At 49.6% G+C, this 18,722-nt stretch overlaps 4 protein-coding genes across 4 annotated transcripts; 1 reads left to right on the forward strand and 3 right to left on the reverse strand.

Annotated features, from left to right (window-relative positions):
• Positions 1–5,493: 5,493 nt before the first annotated feature.
• Positions 5,494–7,283, reverse strand: N7462_010433 (MFS transporter; the record flags this gene model as incomplete). Its single annotated transcript, XM_057082147.1, has 2 exons — positions 5,494–5,790; positions 5,865–7,283. 2 exons carry the CDS (start codon positions 7,281–7,283, stop codon positions 5,494–5,496), a joined length of 1,716 nt encoding a protein of 571 aa, XP_056929187.1.
• A 1,264-nt stretch (positions 7,284–8,547) lies between these two features.
• N7462_010434 (putative nucleoporin Nsp1) lies at positions 8,548–10,658 on the reverse strand (the record flags this gene model as incomplete). Its single annotated transcript, XM_057082148.1, has 3 exons — positions 8,548–8,757; positions 8,821–8,944; positions 9,004–10,658. The coding sequence occupies 3 exons, from the start codon at positions 10,656–10,658 to the stop codon at positions 8,548–8,550; spliced, it is 1,989 nt and encodes a 662-aa protein (XP_056929188.1).
• Positions 10,659–11,082: 424 nt separating this feature from the next.
• On the forward strand, positions 11,083–12,862 carry N7462_010435 (DUF5102 domain-containing protein; the record flags this gene model as incomplete). Its single annotated transcript, XM_057082149.1, has 3 exons — positions 11,083–11,170; positions 11,238–12,097; positions 12,167–12,862. 3 exons carry the CDS (start codon positions 11,083–11,085, stop codon positions 12,860–12,862), a joined length of 1,644 nt encoding a protein of 547 aa, XP_056929189.1.
• An 812-nt stretch (positions 12,863–13,674) lies between these two features.
• On the reverse strand, positions 13,675–17,289 carry N7462_010436 (MIZ zinc finger domain protein; the record flags this gene model as incomplete). The annotated part of the gene is made up of 1 exon (XM_057082150.1): positions 13,675–17,289. The coding sequence occupies one exon, from the start codon at positions 17,287–17,289 to the stop codon at positions 13,675–13,677; it is 3,615 nt and encodes a 1,204-aa protein (XP_056929190.1).
• Between the last annotated feature and the right edge of the window lie 1,433 nt (positions 17,290–18,722).

The following is an 18,722-nucleotide window of genomic DNA, read 5'->3' on the forward strand; positions in this document are numbered from 1 at the left end:
GATATAACCATATCGACAAGCTCGACTTCCTAGAATCCTATACCCTAGCACGCCAGGAAGCCTTCCTACCTAGCACTATACAATCAAGCTTCGCCAGCGCCGGCCTAGTTCCACTAGATGCCGACCGAGTCTTATCAAAGCTTGATTGTATAGTGCTAGGTAGGAAGGCTTCCTGGCGTGCTAGGGTATAGGATTCTAGGAAGTCGAGCTTGTCGATATGGTTATATCCTAGGCGAGCTTGGGCCTCGATTAAGCGACCGTATGAGCGCTTTAGGATAGCAAAACATCCTATATCTAGCGGCTGTAGAAGATGTGACGAATACGGCGGCATACAGAGTGGTATAACGTTATTTTGCTGGCAGATTTGGTCGAATTGTGGTGTTAGATAGCTTCCATGACCGTCTAATATTAACAAGCGATATTTGCCTTGCGTACGACTAGTAGTTGCTGGAATAAAGAGCTTTTCTAGCCAGCGTAGGCCTATATCATCGGTAGTCCAACCGTTCGGTGATATTTCGAATCGCCAGTCGCTAGGAAGGTTATCAAACCAGCTAGCAATATAAACCTTCCCTTTAAATACTATACACGGCGGAAGCGAGTAGCCGGTTGCCGATATAGATTCAATTGCTGTTACCTACTCCCGATTTCCAGGTTGTAGTAGAGGCTTCCGACCGTATAGATCCTTCCGTGTAACGATTCTAGTAGTAGATATCAAGCCTATTGCAAAGCCTGTTTCATCAAAGTTATAGATATCGTTAGGAAGGATCCCGTTTTCATTAATCGTACGCTCTACTAGCCTAAACCACGCGCGTAGGCTAGTAGGATCTTCGTTTTGTGCACGTTGATAGTCGTAGCGCCTAGAGAATCGTGTGCAAAGCTCTGGTCGACGTTGAATATAGCGTGTTACCCAATTAGTTCCAATAGAAGAAGGCTGTTTATCACCACGCGTTGCTAGTAGAAGATTTGCTATATCTTTAATATGCGAAGGCCTAGGGGAAGCACCACGCGTATCAAGCGATAGTATCCACTGGCAAAGCGAATCCTCTTCTTCTTATATCATTTTAAGACGTGGTGATCGTGTATCCTCGCGATTTGGCATTCCGTTGATTCGATGGCGAAGTGTAGAGCGTGGCACGTTATAAATAGCTGCTGCTTGGCGAATAGATAGAGATGAATCTTTTTGACTAGCCGCAATTGCTAGTAGGATCCTCCCCTCCCTACCTGGTGATTTTGAACGTTTTTCAGAACGTTTTGGTGGCATGGTGTGTGGTGGAAGATAGTAGGTGACGCGTGGGAAGCGCGTTTCGGATGGGGCGGGCCACTCACTAGTGTGGGCCACTGACTAGTGAAATACGTTAAGCCACCTTCATTATATAACGCATTTCACTAACGGGTGACAGTAGTGGGCGATGCACCCCAAAACACCCTAGTAAATGCGCTATTTATAACTCGTTTTCCGAGTAAAATGTAATTTTAGGCCAACTGCATCTTCTGATTATATCTTTATTTCTCTATTTCTCAAATTATTCATGACTCCTCTTAGCACGCCTGGGAGTATTTATGTTGGTCTTCTAAACATCGGCCTTATAACTCGGTCCAGAACACCCCCGATTCCCTCTGCCAAACGAAGGCCCACCCTACGCACCTTTTAATTTTAGTACTTCTGACTCTTTTTTTGTCTCTCTAACGGTCTAAGGTAATTTTTATTCGTCTAATGATCTAGTGTCATTTTTTCTCTCGAATGATCTAATGTAGACCGTGGATCCTATGTGATTTTGTTTTATATGGTCATTAACCCGCTTTGACGTTGTCACCATGCTTCATTTGTCCATATTGTCTCTCGTGTATCATTCTAGAAGTCTCATTAATCTCAGCGTTGACAGAAATTCAATTATAAATCACGCAAAATAGACGCATGTCGAGTTTGATGCTAAATTTTCTGCTTCAAGTGGCAAGAGAAACAGTCTATTGGTTTAGACCTCTCTTAGGTCACCTCGAGTATGGCTCAAAGAACGGCGCTACTTGGATTGAAAACGGGTCGATACTAGCCATTTTATCTTTGACAGGGATACTATTTCTTAAATACATTCGGTGGTGAACTCGGATAGGGCTTGAGAAATCTTAGCAACGTGCATTCTCAATGACGCCATCCGACAACCAGATTGCAGTCTAACTAGGAGAGAGCTCCGAATTTTTCGTGCCATAACAAGATGGCAAGTAACAACAAGCTTCGATGGCATATTACTTGCCGCAAAACAAAACATGGACCATTTGAACCATATCCAGTAGACTCTCTTGAGTATAAATATGTTTCATTTGCAGCCAATCGTGGATGTGGAATTATCAATCATGAACGTACTAGAGATGTACTTGCTGACGTAGCCTATCGCTTTGATCGTTATAAACAAGGACAAGATAGGAAGTTCAAGAGCGCAGTCGAGCGAGATCGGCTAAAAGAAGCCTGGAACTGGGTCAACGCATTTCTGGGCAAACTTTTGCAGGTTCTTGGGCAGGTCAATCTACCTAATTTCCCAGAACTTGTGATTGACAAGACTGGTCGTATGGAAGATAGTCTAGGCAAGATCAACAGGAAACAGGGGCCTTATGATTTTCAACGAGGGAAGATATATCTTAACGGAGATGTTAGTTAAGTCAATTCTCTAGGATTTTGTTACGAAGCTAATTATTCTTTGGAGCTGGTTGAACGCATGCTGTTGAATGCACAAAGAGATACTAACAGCTACTCTTTCAGAGCATTATTGGCAGCACTTATCATAATCATTGCTCATGAGCTGACGCATATCCTCACATCTGCTCTCGGGAAGGGGGCTGATACTCCTTTACAAGTGTCCGTCTCGGGGTATTCTACCAAAAATTCTGGAGAGTCCGGTGCATACATGGAACTTAATTTGATCGGAGGAGTCCTTCAAATCATTCAAGATCTGACCCAACCTCATAAGGTCAGATTTCATTGCGTCCCAGTCTTTTTCCAAGCAATAATTCTAACTGAAATTTCTATGTTCCTCAGGCGGGAATTCTGTGTCTTGTGGATAACTTAAGCGATTGGAGGGTTATCCCTGAAGAAATCATAGACGCAATCATCAATGGTCGTGAGTCTTTTCTTGTTTTCTGATTTCTTAAGATTTACTCGCACTGCACATACTGATATTCTTTTTAAAAAAATAATTAAAGTCTTTCCATTTCCTTTCCTTCGGCCTGGGGAAGGAATCCTGGTGGGCCACGGCTTTCCGCCTCAGCCACCAGATGGATCTGGGTAGGCCAAGTGTGCCAAAATCCCTGGCGTGGTTTTTGAAGATATTTTGGCTAGCCGTCCATGCAAACACCCAGCTGGAAATGTTCAACCCCGAGGTCTGGTAATAATAGCAATTCACACCATCGCTGATCTGATATGAAGATAGTGTCTCGTCACAAATTGATATTCTCTCTTTCCTTTCTGCTTTTCTCTGGTTCCTGAATTGAGAGCTCATGAATACTAGTAATCCATGAATTCTTTCTCATCTTCTCTTTGTCATTTCTCTGCCTTTCCCAAATAAAGGTTACATCGCTTGATATTATGTGATCATTTTAAGTAAAATTCATTCTAGAAATGCAAAGCTCTGCCCAATTTCACATAATATTACATTCTCGATGTTCTATTAGAGCTGTAAGCACCATATTTTTCTGGCTCCTCAAGTTTCCGCAATTTTGACGTTTCGTTTAGAATTCCAACTCCCTTTTCAACACAGTAATAATGCATAGACTCCATTTTGGGTTAAGAACTATGAGTGCCTTACACCAACCCCCCTCCCTCTGGGTTGTGGGTGCGCCACACTAATTAGCAACCACACACTAATTTGCCATTTCTCCCTTATCTATCAACGCATGCCAACCGAATCTATAAAAAATATCAGCTTCCTGATAAGCTTTCTCTGCTATTTCCAGTGTCATATCTTGAATCTGTGTATGATCTGGTGGTGGGGACCTCCTATATGCTTTCTTCCACTGCTTCCTGACCCGCTTCCGCTCGGTATCAGCTTCCTTAGCAGCTATCTTGACAATCGACCGACCAGGACCCCTGGTGAAGATACCCCCTGTTTTCCAAAATGTTAATTAAACTTGACGCCTAGCGATTGGGCGTTGTAGTGGTTGTTAAACTTCCTCAATCTTGCGAATTATATCGTTTTCTATATTCAGGTCCTCCATAACAATCTTGCTATGATAAAATAATCGATTAAGATTACGTTACTGCCTTGGTGGAAGATCTTCTTACTGATATCTGGTTTTATTTCTTTGATTCTTCTCTAGATCCTGGATAGATCTAGGCAGCGATTGGTCGATACTAGAATGAAATTTTCCTTTTGGTGGTGATGGCGAAGATGTTGAATATAGTCATTTTAGTTCTGGAGCCATAAAATCTTCGTAGTCTAAGGTGGGAAGATTATCGATAACATAATAATACGTACAATCGTTATCCACTAAGCAGAAATTTTGCTTGTAGCTTGGGTATAGTTCACAATCAAGCGGTTGGCAAAGATAAGATGTATATGGTAGGAAACCTACGAGTAGGATGTCGTTCTCATCGCAGAGTTATAAGGCATCGAAGGTAAGATAGAAATTACATCTGTCGAATGCTGGGCTTCGTTTTTCGCTAGATTTTACACGATCGTATATTCATTCTACAAATAATCGAAGCTATCTATTGAAATGCTATTTCATCGGTTATTCAACCGTTTAATGATGTTGTAAAAGTAGTTATCGAGATAGGACACTTCAAAATACCGCTAAGACCCACTTCTCCCCGTGTGCGTTAGATTGTTACAGGGATACTCGATTCCCTATATGTTTTGTATAGTATCTCGGGTCGACTCGGAATACAGCGCCGTAACACGCTAGACTGCGAGGCAAAGGATATTCAACATTCCCCCGTCTACACACATAGATAGTTAAGTCATCTAAGACATCACTATATTGAGCATCTCGTTCCATTGGATCTCAGCTTTCCTAGCCGATACCGTATCCTACTATATTGACAGTAGTTTTGGTGATAGATTCTCTGTTTTATTGAAGTAAGTGTCTATAAAACGCTGTTTCCTTTTGAAGAAAGAAGATAAACTAGGATTATGTCTACTATTCGTCGGCAGCGATATATTCGATAGTAGTGATGTTCTCACCCCAGTCTAATTAAGGAAGATCTACTAATTTTCTACGATTACTACTACTAGTAGTCTTTTCCATGCAATGATTATACAGTGATTTGATACAGCCACCCACAGCCGCCCACAAGAAATCTGTCTATGATCGCAGGATGAAGAAAAATAGGAAGTAAAAAAGAGGGGGGCACCACTTAATCGACACGCTCAGCTAAGAATGCTTCTCCAGTCCCGTCAATGAGGAGTTGGTTAATGAATATTTCAAATGCAAAAGGAAAAGGCTCAAAGGAAGCATAGAATCATCAAATCGTATCAAAATTTTCTCATGTCACTGGTTGAGGTATCAAGAACCATTAGGTTCCTCATCGTCCGACTTATAGTTCGCATCGTCGCTGTCGGAAGCCCAGCCGTCAGCCTCAAGAGAACGGCCACGGATACCGAAGCTCAGAAGGAAGCCGATGAAAGAGACAGCCCCAAAAACACCAAAAGCGATCGCTTCTCCCTTGGGCTGGATTTTGGATGTCAAGGAGAAAAGACCACCTGACAAGAAAGGACCCACGGTGCGTCCAGCAGCAGAAAGTGTCTGGGCCAGTCCATTCAGAGCACCTAGGACAGCGTGATTCGGGGCAGAATTGGTCACCTGGGTATAAAGTCAGGTTCGAATGCTATGGGTATAATCTCTTGGTTTTGGAGTGTGAAGAAAGGGAGACTCACCAATAGCAAAGCACTAGTCAACCCACCGACAGAAGCGACGGTCTTGACAAGCAACACAAAGCATAGCTCCACGGCCATAAGAGCCGATTTTGCAGTAAGCCCTTCCTTTGCATTGCTCTTGTACCCAACGAAGGGCATGAGGAGAAATGAGATCACAAATCCAAAGAGACCGGCACGGTAGGACCATCTATTACCCATTTTGTCACGCAGCCGGTTAAAGATACAGATCTGAAAGATAATAGTGACTGCCCCAGCAAATCCCTGAGATAAGCCAATCTCAGATGGTGTGAGATGACGACCGACAGGGGGTTTGGCCTGGGCAAAAATAGGAAAGAGTGAGTTGAAAGAGACATTACAAAACGCAAAAATCAGATAGGTCAGAAGGAGCAGGATTGTATCCCGTGTGAAAATCTCATCCCAGGTCAGCTCTTCAGCATGGTTGTCTGGTTGGCTCGAGATTTCCGAAGCCGAATCCAGGTCACTGTCATGCTCCTCACCGTCAACAGGATTGCGACCACCACGGGGATACGGCACTGCTTGTGGAAGCCGGACATATGTCGGGTGGCTTGAGAAACCAGTGAATTGCCATAGCCACGTGAACAGACTGCGAACCTTTCGACCGATCCTAGGAAGTGTGTCGGCATCTTCCAAGCTTTCCTCCAGAAATATGAATGTCAGAACGAAGTCCACCAAAAGAATGACAGCGGAGAGCACATTTGGCGCCAGATACGGGTATCGGCTTTTCTTGCCAGTGAATGGATTGTGCTCGAAGACCAGAAGACCACCGAGAAGTGGACCTGTTATACCTCCGATGCCGTATAAAACAGGTAGGTAGGTAAACGCCTGGGACTGGTTGGTCCGGTCGGTAATTTCACCCAGACAGGTAGACACCAGTCCTTGGTTACCATTGACCACACCCATCAATGCTTGCACCGCAATAGCCTGCCAGAGGGTCTTGCAGAAGCCGAATGCAACAAAACATACAGCGGTCAGGAAAGTACCGAGAAGGATCACTGGTTTGCGCCCAATTCGATCTGACAGCCACCCCCAGAAGTAGTTTGTTGCAAACTGTGCCAGCGCAAATGCTGACGCGATGGTCCCCACATATACACCCACTTGACTCGATTCCACCTCGGGAAAGGTCGAAGCCATATCAGGAAGATAAGGACTAATAGAGTTGAGTGCAGTTTGCTCAGCCAAGGCGATCATCGCGAGCACTGCCATTTGCTTTTTTGGCAGTGGAGATTGTGTACCAGGACTGTCAGTATCGCCATGGTAATGATCGTTCGAAGCATCGGCTGAGGACTCCGATTGTCCGGAATTAGGTCGCCCACGCGATTTGGGCGGCGGGGTATCGAAGGTCTGATAGTGCTGTGTGGAAGAGCGGCGCTTGATCGGGGTTCGATCGGAACCTGTCATGTCTGCAGTGAAAGTGATCGGGAACAGGTGAGGTGCTTTAGAACCCAACCATGCAACAAAGAAGGCTGGTCCACCTGTCCGGTCGTTGCCGTGATGCTGAGGTCGTGTACAGGCTTGTCTGCAGTGATACGCAGAAAGCGGCAGCCTAACTGTTGAGGGTATAGGATATTCAATTCCAAATAGAGAGCGTGAGAGGCCACAGGGAACTGAATCAGCAAGCTGCTTATGAGAATAGCAGCTTTGATGGAGGATGCAGCTGGGAAGGTGCCTGCCGCGGCCGGCATGAGGGATGATGTAAGCGATTGGACCTGGAGATGGCTGACTCATCGGGCCTGGCCTCATCAGGATCCCCGTCGCTGAGCAACTGAGCAGACTCTAGGTCTCTCACGATGCTATTTGACCTAGGAAGGTATGAATGAGAAGGCAAAATGAGGCTCAGCCGTCTATTTTATTCTTGTCCTAATGCATGCCTTACTGAAAGCCCTAATGAGCCACTTGTAGCAGCTGGTGGCGCTGATAGCCGCACACGGTGTACCTTCCGCAGATCTACTCCATTTGTCGATCTATTCAACCCGTGTGAATCTGGGTGTTTTTCGCCCCTGAGGGAAAATATCAATGTTATCCCATTGTGATCGTCATTCATAAAATTATCTTTATCATGTTTTGGACGAATATATTTGATCATGGACAAGGAAGCTGCTTCCCCGAAACGGCTGCCTTGGCTTCGCCAAATTGATCTTGTGGATGCATAACGGCCTTGACAGATAATCTATAGGGCTCCTCAAACATTAATATCATGATCTTGATCTTGTGCTTGGAAAACAAACTTAGCTCGCGCTGCCCAGGTAGCAATTAGAACGAGAGGCAGCCGTTTCATCGGTGCTGGCCATTCCACCAGCAGAACCTCGCCCGGTATAGAATCGCACAAAAATATCTTCGGTTTTCTCTTTAGATTGAGTTGGCCAGAAAAGTTTCAGAGAATTCAGGAGCACAAAGCATGTAATTCAACCATTCCTATCTTAATTTTCTTTGCAATTGCGCCCTCAAAACCTCCACAGGCAAAGCAGAACCTGGCCAAGACACCCCAAGCCGAAGATATACAACAAAGCCGTCGAAGAGGAGCAAGACAAGTAATACATGATAACTCGCATGGAGAGATCTAACTAGAATAACAATGTTTTCCCATTGAGATGCTTGGAAATCGACAACCCGCGATTAGGAGAAAGAAGAAAAAGATCATTAACACACCCATCGAATCATCCGTCTAACGTCTACCCATGTAGGACCGATAGAAATCATCGGCGGCATTGCCTCCGCCCATGCCAGGACTAGCATAGCCGTATCCAAGACGGGAAGAGATTGACTGGCCGGCCTTTTGGGCGGCAGCAACCTTGGACTGCAGTTCGGATGTGCCTTGGTCGATAACTTGCAGCTGGGATAGGTGCGAGTTGAGAATGCGGACGATTTGCGAGATCTGTACAGCTCGTCAGCATATCTGTCATTTTCTCGATGAAGAAGGTATCGAAAGTCTACTTACTGGCTCGTCCGCCCGATTTGTCTTGCTGAGGGTCGCAGAAGCTCCATTTACTTCTTCGATCATACTGGTAAGATCTTTGCCCATCTCATCCAGCCGCTCCGACAGCTTTTCAGCCAGTTTGTACCTAGAGATTTGTTAATACACATAATCAAGTCTGAGCAAAAACATAAAGATCGCACTTACGTTCTCTCACGTTCCTGATCCGGTCCCTGAAGGGACTCGCCAGGGCCCACCTGCTTCGTAACCATTTCGTCGACCTCCCGTTCATAGCGATCAAGCCACGAGCTCAGTTCCTCTTGTTGACCCTCCACAGAGGCTAATTGGCGTTCAACCTCTTGCGTTGCTCTCTCGGCATCGACAGTACTACCATACAGCTTCTGAACTTTGGTGCTATTCTCCACCAGCATTCGATCCCATTCAGCGACCTTCTCTGCCTGTTCGCGGAAATCCTTCTGATATTTAGTTAAATCGGTAGCCCATCTCGTGATGATCTCATCCATAGTCTTGTTTTTCAGGCGGGACTGAGCGGGGGGTGCAGGGCCAGCCGTCGATTGACCGAGGGTGGAAGCGCCACCAGCAGCGGTTGCGGTTGTTGCCGGAGCTATCGTGGCCGCTGTGGTTTGGCCAGCAGGAGCCGAAGCAGTGGTAGCCGCAGGTGTGGCACCAGAGGGTTTAAAAAAACCACTACTCGCAGGCTGGGTGGCGGATGTGGTAGCTGGCGCAGCTGCCGTAGTTGTTGTCGCCGGAGTAGAGGTCGCGGTTGAACTATTAGCACCAAGGGATGGAAACAATGAGCTTCCGCCGCTAGCCGTGGTTGGTGCAGATGAAGGGGCAGCTGAGGATGTGGCAGCGCCCCCCAGAGTAGGGAAAAGTGACTTTTGAGGAGTAGCCGTGGATGCTGCTGAGCTGGCTGGAGTAGTAGAAGGAGCTCCGCCGAGGGCAGGGAATGTAGGTTTGGGGGCGGACGAATCACCGCCGGCGGGAGGCGCCTTGTTAAATAATGAAGGTGTTTGAGCGGGGGCCGCTCCGCCCATGGCCGGGGCGCCAGCTCCGAACAGAGGCTTAGGAGCACTGGCTGCGGTTGTAGCGGGTGTACTTGTTTCAGCTGGCTTTGCTGGATTTCCAAAGAGACCGCCCGCAGGCGCCGCAGGGGTCGCTGATCCTCCAAACAAAGGCTTTGAAGCGGTAGACGGGGCACCAGCCCCGAATAGACCTCCTGAGGTCTGTGGTTGCGCGGTAGTCGGAGTAGTTGAGGTAGGCGCAGCAGCAGACGCCGGGGTAGTGGAAGAAGCAGCACTCAGCCCTCCAAAAAGGCCCGCGGCTGGCTTTGATCCCGGCGGGGGACCAGCCGGCGTAGTTGAAGTATTGCCAAACAAAGAGCCTGCAGCCGGAGCAGGAGTGGTGGATGGTGCGCCAGATCCAAATAGACTTCCGCCCGTCTTTCCAGCGCCAAATGCTCCGCTACTAGCGGTCTGTGCAGGTGTATTCGACTCTGTGGTCTTGTTGGGGGTCGAGGCACCGCTGCCGAACAAAGCACCACCGGCGTTTTGAGTCTGACTACCGAATGAAAAGCCGGAACCAGGAGTGGCGGTTGATGACGAAGTAGCATTGCCAGCACCACCGAATAAGGAAGGGCTCTGACCAGCTCCAGGGGTCGCGCCAAACAGGGGAGAAGCAGTTCCGCTCGTGGATGAAGCTGAAGCTCCTACATTGCCAAAAAGACCGCCAGATGCAGGCTTTGCGGCATTCTGGTTGGAGCCAAATGCATTACCAGATGTTCCAAAAAGGCTTCCACTCGAGGGAGCGCTGGAAGCCGGGGCGCCGAAGGTGAACGTCATGGCGATGTGTTGTTGTGATCAGGCGGACCGGCAAGCTTGGATGAAAAAGCAGAGAACGAAACGACCGGCGACCGATGCAAGGACGGTGAATCCTGCAAAGTAGGTCTCGTATCCGACGAGGCGATGCGATCTCTGGGGCGTATGGAAGATTCAAGCCCGAGAGGGGGAAGTGACAAAGAGCTCGAAAAAAAGGATGGAGTAACAATAAATCGGCAGGAGTTTGAGCAAGTTAAGGACTCGTCGACGCCACATTCCCCAGGCATACAAGCCTTTGCTGCCTGAGGCTACCGTTGTTCTGGACTCGAATCGATTGCAGGTAACAACGTCGTCACTCTACACACGACTTGCATACCTGTTTTTTTCCACCTTTTTCACCTCGCGCTTCCCTCTCTCTCATGTTCACTTTCTAATTTGCCCCGCAACCATGTCGGAGGCGCTGCCCGATCCGACTACACACCTGGAACCTCCCACCAAGACCACCGAGAGGGAGGATGCTGGAGCTGGGGACAGTGGTATGTTTTTCCAGAAACCCCTACGTCACAGTCCGCCAGATTTAATTGTGTGACCCTGCAAATATAGCATCCGATAGCGACGAGGACCACTTTTCAGATGCCAGCGAAGGCCGTGCTCATCGACAAACAAGCCCACGCTCTGTGCGCACTGCTTCCCCTGTCCCACGAACTCGTGTAGAGCGAGTGGACAACGACCCACAGCACGGCGAAGTGCCAGGTACCGTGGCATATCAGCAGCGGAAGCAAGATGCAGTACCTGATGAAATCGCGCTTGTTCCAGAAGGCTCACGCAGTAGAGATTCTTCGCCGGCGGGGTCGCAGGACCGATCCTCCACACCTGGCGGCTCACCAATTCCCCGGACACAAGTCGAAAAGATAGACCCAGCCTCGCCTAGCCATGGCGAGGTACCAGGAACAGAAGCATTTGAGAAGCGCCAAGCAGATGCTGTGCCTGATATAATAACAAAAGCCTCCGACTCAGACAGTCCCCTGCCATCACCATCTGCGGATCGAGCGTCCCCAGACAGCAATTTGTCAAATCAATCCATTCCTGAGACGCGTCTTTCGCGTGTGGACACAATTCCCGCTGACGAAGAGCTACCATCACGACCATGTGCTCATCAAAGATCGCCAAGTGACGCATTACCCGATTCAGTGGAATCTATACGAGACAGCCCTTCCGTTATCAGTGCCAGCGACACTTTACAACAACCTGCGCCACAAAACGATACATTTGAGGGTGGAGACCAAGCTGAGCAAGACGATCAAGGCTTTGGAGATGACTTTGACGAGTTTGTTGAGGAGCAAGATGACATGGGCGACGATGATTTCGGAGACTTCGACGACGGCTTCCAAGAGCCCGAGGTTACTGACCCCGAACCCAAAAGAAGCATCACTCCTCAGCAACCTCCATCTCCAGTCTCAGTGGTGAGTCCTCGCAAAGCCAGCTCCAGTCTCCTATCTTGCCTCAGAGACTAACAAATAGCCCCTCTGCAGCCCTCTCTTATAGACTTCGACAACTTCAAATCCACCTCCGAACTCCTCAGCGCCCTCCAAGACACCCTCGACACTCTCCTCCCCTCCTCCACCGACCTCAACTCCCTCCCTCCCGTTGAATCCATTCCTGACTCCTCCGCCATATTCAGCACCGAGCGCTCCCTCTCTCTCTGGTCCCAACTCGTCGCCCCACCTCCCCTCCAACCCCAGAACTGGGTCAAGTCCCGCATCCGCCGGCTCTTCCTCGTCTCACTCGGCGTCCCTGTCGACCTAGACGAAATTCTCCCCGCCTCCAAACAGAACAAGCTCATCCTCCCCTCCATCGATCTCGACGCCGCGGGTTCCAAAACCCCAACCCGCAATCCACCTCCTAAAGGCGACGCCTCGCATCCCGACTCTCTGCCGCCAGGCCAGGCCTCTGCTCGCTCGAAAACGGGTCGGCGGGGCACAGCTCCAGCGCCGGAACTCGACCTCTCGTCCGTGCGGCGCCTGTGCGCAACCACCGACGCTGCCCTGAGCGGTCTGACCGACGACGAGCTGAAACAGCACGTCACCGAGCTGGAGCAGGTCACGCTACGCGCAAGCGCGGTGCTGGAGTACTGGCTCAAGCGACGGGACGGGCTGGTCGGCGAGAAGGAGGCGTTCGAGGGCGTCATCGAGAACCTGGTCAGCCATGTGCGGCGGGTGCGCAAGTGAATGGACTCCATCTCGTCCTCCAGCCTGCCCGGCGTGCGCCAGAGGAGCGGTCCAGAGGAGCGGTCCGGAGTGCAGGAGTTCCTAAATATATCCATCTTGTACGATCTAATGTCGAAAGCCGTGGAGGAGGGGGTCCGTTGGATTTTTTCACTAAATGAGCATGCTTGTGCGTTTTTTTGGCTTTTATATCTGGTCCGGGGGGTCCGGGGGCCTCGTTGGGGGCCCAGGTTAACAAGTGTGGATAAACATATAGAATCTCAAAGTATACCATAGACCTCATGGCAAATTGAGCTCATGTACACTTGTGTAGTAGTTAGTACATGGAGATTATAGAGCGTGTTTACGAATGTATAGTTTCATACTTCCCAGGTGATAGCCAACACTGATGGTATCAGACAAGCACATTTTTGAATATGGTTTGAGGCAGTAGACGGCTGCCAGGGGTACCGATAAAAGGGTATTATCTTCTGACATTGGTGTCTTTAAGTGTCTATCCAGGTGTGGTAAGATATTGCACACAACACGTATGAGCGCAGCAGCGGGAACCAAGCAAGAAATAAGACAACAAAACAAAGAATCACCCATCATAAAGACATATCATGACCAGTCTGCTAATTCAACAAGAGAAAGGGGGTATCTTAAAATTCGCAATGCACACAGTGTAAAAAAGAAGCAAAGGATTTTCAAGCACAAAGAGAGAGGTACATGAGCCAGTTCCCCCTTCATAGGAAGAAGAGGGACGAGGCAGGTTCGCACAGGTCACCATATAAATCTGAGACTCTCTCTTGAGCATTGAGATTCGAAACAGATTGTTAGTCAATCTCGATGACAATCGTCTCGGTTGTTCGGATCACCGGGAAAGGCTCTGTAGCCTTGCGTGGCAACACCTGCACGTCATCAGGGGGTTCTGTCGCCTTGCGTTTCCCTGTTGTGGAGGTAGAGGAGGATCTCAGAGTCGGGCTGCAAGTAGACTCGTCCCTAACAACCGCGAGTGACCAAGACCCATCGGCGCGGATCTGGATAGCTGATGCACCAGCCAGTCGACCGGAACTCACAAGCTCGTCACGCATTTCAGTGAAAAAACGGTCTTCAATGAGAGATTGAGGACGAGCATCGGCATTGCAGATCGGGCACCGCCAGTTCTCGTTCATCGGGGCCGGACCCGATTTAGATTTGCGCGTCTCGAGGAAGGTCTCGAGGTCGAAACACTCCAGGTGATCACAGTGGGCGGAGCGCACGGGAATGATAAATGTCTGCGCTGTGAAAGGGTCGAGAATGCTGACATTTATGCTGTCCGTGACGAGAGCAAGATCATCGCCGTCGATAGTTGGATTAAGTCGTTTCTGGATATTCTTGCGTGTTTCGCTGGCGGGAACGGTGTGCATCAGAGCACGGACATCCTCAAGCGAAGCAATTTCCATGACTTCGATGCCGAAGACGTAATGAAACTTGCGACACTCACCAGGGCCAAGAAGAAGATGTATTGTGATTTTGTTATCACCCTCGTGGAGATAATTGGTGATATCCAGGGGAAGGTCTTTTCCATTGTAGACTTTGCGGCGCACGAACAATTCAGTATCGTTGACAAACACATAGAACACACTAGGCCAGGTAGTGTTTGTGGTTGGCCACAGACGCTGCTGATTGCCTTCCTCGGATGGATTTAAGGCGATGGACCGCAAACGGAGTACTCGACAGCCTCCCTGATATGTTCGCTCCGCACGTTTTCCTTTGTCTGTCTCTACATATCGTGGAAATCGCTGGCAGTCCTGAGAATTCAGACGAAAATTCCAGCTATAGCTGAAAGTGTCTGGATCAATAAAAGTCGGGGTCAACATATGCCCACCAAGATATTGGTACAACTCAGTATCCACCATTGTTCCATTATCCAATCGTTTCATCAGCTTCTTGAATGGATCACGAAGATCAGCCAGGTGCAGGCCAAGTCGCATTGGAACTGGGTGCACAGTTTGCGGCATTTTATAGCCAGAGGGTGGAAGCAACGGAGTGCCAGCCAAAGAGGGGTGGGCATTCTGGGTTTGAAGAACTTGAACATGTGGTGCAGAGATCGGTTGTCCCCGCAAAGCTTGTTCTTCTTCTGGCAGTCTATTTCGGGATCGTGGGGCCACCTGGTTTGCCGCCCACAGGCTTGGGATCTGAGGAACAGCGGGCCTCGATTGCTGAGATGCCTGCTGAAACTGTGCCACTTGGCTTGTCATAAGGGTAGGGCCTGTTGGTGAAGACTGCATGGATGGATAAGTCATCTCAATCCGTTGGCCCGGGCTGGCCTGACTCGGGTGGGCCAAGTATACGCGTCCATTCGGAAGTTCCTGAAGTCGCGAAAATTGCGGAGAAATTGGCTGGTGAGGATGTGTCGGGGCTTGCACTGGTACAGATTGTGCAGGTGATGACTGCGCCTGTGCTTCGGGTGAATGCTGATAAAAGATAAATTGGTTCCCTTGTGGCTTCTGGCCACAATGTCCCCGTGGCAACGGCTTCCCTGCGGGCTGCTGTAGCTGTGAAGTAGGTTCCAAATGCTGAGCCACTGGCAGCGTAGTCTGGAGATTAACAGAAATATTTGGTGGGGCGTTGAGGGTCTGGTTCGAAACCGGTGGTCGGGCCCCTTGAGGATGTCGTACGGGACTTGCCAGGGCATGTTGTTCGTCGGTGGGCGACAGAGAGAGGGACATATGAGCCTGCACTGCCGGGTGGGTGCTCGGGCCTTGAGGTGGACCCAGAGGCTTCGGGGCCGCCGAGGGATGCGGTTGCGGCTCGTGAGCCAGCATTGGTATCTTTCGATATTCCTCTACCAACCTCTGCAGCTCTCGTTGGTCCGGTTGCGTCGATATGAATAGGTTCCTCTGAAACAATTGAACCAATCTTGGCAGGTATGTGCTGTGATCGTATATACCTCGACAGATGGAGGCAAAATACACACTCAGGAGCACAGGCGACGACACTTCATACTCTTGTTGCAGTTCGTGTACCAACGGTGGAAAGCCACGCTGTGTGATCTCCGAGCGGAACCCGTTGGTGATATACACGCCCCTTCCAAGTCGTCGAAGGCAACGCTTCACCTCATACGCTTTCGCTTGGTACCACGGCTCTTGCGTAGAAGACTCTAGGGGCTGAGGGAACTGACTAAAGATTTGCAATATGGTTATCGATAGCATTTGGTTTTTTTCCAGTAGAACTTGTAACATTCGAAGTCCCCGCTGGCAATCGCCGTCCTGGAAGAACGACATGCCAGACAACGGTGCCGGTGACGGCGACGCTTCATCCACTGACATTTGACAGTAGAGCTGGTGTAACACCAAGTAGACGCTATCTTGGCAAATACAAGCATCCATCAGCAAGGAAATTCTAGGAAACAGGATCCCGTTTCGGGGCCATTTCTCTGTTTGGGCTCGAATTTGGTCCAGTCGGGATTTCCATCCATCCCATGTTTCTTTACTTGGCTGTGGGATCACCTCCTGAGAAGACAACTGAGGGTGCGTACCATTCCTGGTCTCCTGGGCGGGTATCGAGGTATTGACCGGTAACAATGTGGTCTCCGACGCGATTGGACTGTCACTCTGGGGGGAAGAGCGGGACAGGTGTTGGGCAAGGCCCGCCGCAGTCACAGACACAGGTCCCGGATTTTGCCTATCAGCTTTGTCGGGTGTGTATACATTTGAGCGGTGATTTGAGTGCGCCGTGGTCATCAATGGACTTGTGTGGACGAATTGCCCCGGGGTCATCGGTGTTGGCAGCTGAATCGTCCGTTCCCCGGGGCCGCCGTTATTTTCATGGCTCTTTGGCGAGGATACAGTTATGGGACCGTTAGAGACCGGGGATGCCGTCGCCGTCACCGTAGCCACAACGGGAACAGGAACGGGTGGACGGCGGAAAGGAACCGGGCTTGGGTGAGAAGCTGTACTTAGGACGGGTGATGGCAGGGCGGCGATTGGTGGGTCTGGCTTGTTGGTAGATGTCACTGGGAGAAGGTGCTGTGGTGCAACGGGGGTTTGGATCGGTTCATCGAGGAGTTCGGGAGAGGTCAAGACAGGACCTGTAGGTTCTGAAGGTTGTATGGGCTGGTGAGGGTGCGAAGGCTGCAAAGAATGCGATGCGGGTGTAGAGAGTGTGGGTCCTGTGGATTCTGTGGGTTCTGTGGATTCTGTGGATTCTGTGGTGTCGGTGGTGTCGGTGGGGGGCAACGGGCGCGGTTCCTGAGAAGGATCTCTTCCGGCAGATCGGATTGAGTTTGGAGGACACATAGCTCGCGTGCCCAGCTGGGGCCCGGTCTGTAGTTGCGAGGAAGATGGCATCCACGTCCGGCGAGTCCCGCCAATAAATAGATTGGCAGTAGAGTTGGAACTTTCAATATGATCCGAAGCCGCTCGGGATCGCGGGGCTCGGGGGTGGGCTTGGAGAGCTGGCGTCATCGTCCCAGAGCGCTAAAGAACGTGTCTTCACAAGGGGAGAGAGAAGGTGAAGGTGAAGAAGAAGAGGTTGGACAGGGATAATAGGTTGGGAGATTTGGAGGCTCAGAGGGGGTGGACGGGGGCTCTCCCACTGTTTGCGCACCACAAAGTCACGAATAAAAAATCCCCAGACGAAGTCCCAGACGACCAATTCGCCCATGGCCTATGGACGGTTCCCCTCAGCTTGTCTCGCGTGGTCTGTGGCGATGCAAGATCAGACTATAGTTTCCCTGGCGTTTTTCTTCGTTGCGGAGAGTTTTTCTTATTTCGTTTCGGGGATTTCTTTGTTGCTTATTTACTCCGATCTGAAAACTGAACAGCCAAGAGTAATGGGATGGGAGAATGGGAGAAAAAAAGAAAAAAGAAAAAAAAAGGGACTTTCGGCCAAACCACGGACTTCTGGGAAAGAAAAGGGCTCAAGGGATCTTGAACAGAAAGTACCAGACTTAAAGCAACAGTGGAGGGAAAGAGGCCAAAAGACCCGTAAAGCCTCTACATTTAGAGGCGTGATGGAGCCGCGCGCGCATGCATATGCAGTCGGCTCATCCAGTGCACATGATGTATAGCTGTATGCACACACTAGATGACAGGAGGGCCATAACAGGACTATGATGGCCATTCGGATTGGGAGGCCATGGATACTCTACGATAGGATTTCTGGATTGACTAGAGGACCGGGCTGCGTTTTGATCCCTGTTGTACTCGGGAAGTAGGAAGGAAAAGATGGATGTCCAAGCTCTCGGTTTCACATTTTGATTGGCTGTCGGGGCCCGTCTTGGCAGCCTCAGGCGCTAGCTGATCGCACTAGTGAGAGAGAACGACAAGCATTGTGACTACCACACCAATCCCCCTTGCCAGAAAAGTACCGGTGAATTTTTCATCGACCTAGCCAGTGCAGAGTAGCCAGGTCAATCAGTTGTTTGATCAAAGGTGGGTAAAGGTGGCTATCTATTGGTCATCGTGGATGGAAACTCGTTTAAGCTTGCTCCCCAGGTTCTAGTATTAAAGTAGAGAAACGTTGAACTAGACATGATTATGTGACCACTTTAGGTTTATGCTTATGTGATGGTCATGTGATCTGGCCTGGACCGTTTCCGACGCTCGACCCATCGTTCTCGTCGGATCGGATTCTTCGATTCTGGATTTCTGGATTTCTGGAGTTATATATAGATTGTACCGATCGTGCCATTGCACCATTGTATTCTTGTACAACCACGAGTCCGCACCAGCCCTCACCGGCAACTCCAGGACCCTCGGGGACGCTGGTCCACCATCATGCTTATGCTTGGATCGGCCGTGCCGGGCGCTTAGACCAAAGTCTACCTTAAATCCAACTCGCCCGAAGCTGATGCAGCACCAAAAACAAGTATCCTAGGGGACGAAACAAAACAAAA

The sequence above is a fragment of the Penicillium macrosclerotiorum genome (assembly GCF_028827735.1).
Source record: "Penicillium macrosclerotiorum strain IBT 26536 chromosome Unknown utg000010l_segment0_segment0, whole genome shotgun sequence".
NCBI lineage: Eukaryota > Fungi > Ascomycota > Eurotiomycetes > Eurotiales > Aspergillaceae > Penicillium > Penicillium macrosclerotiorum.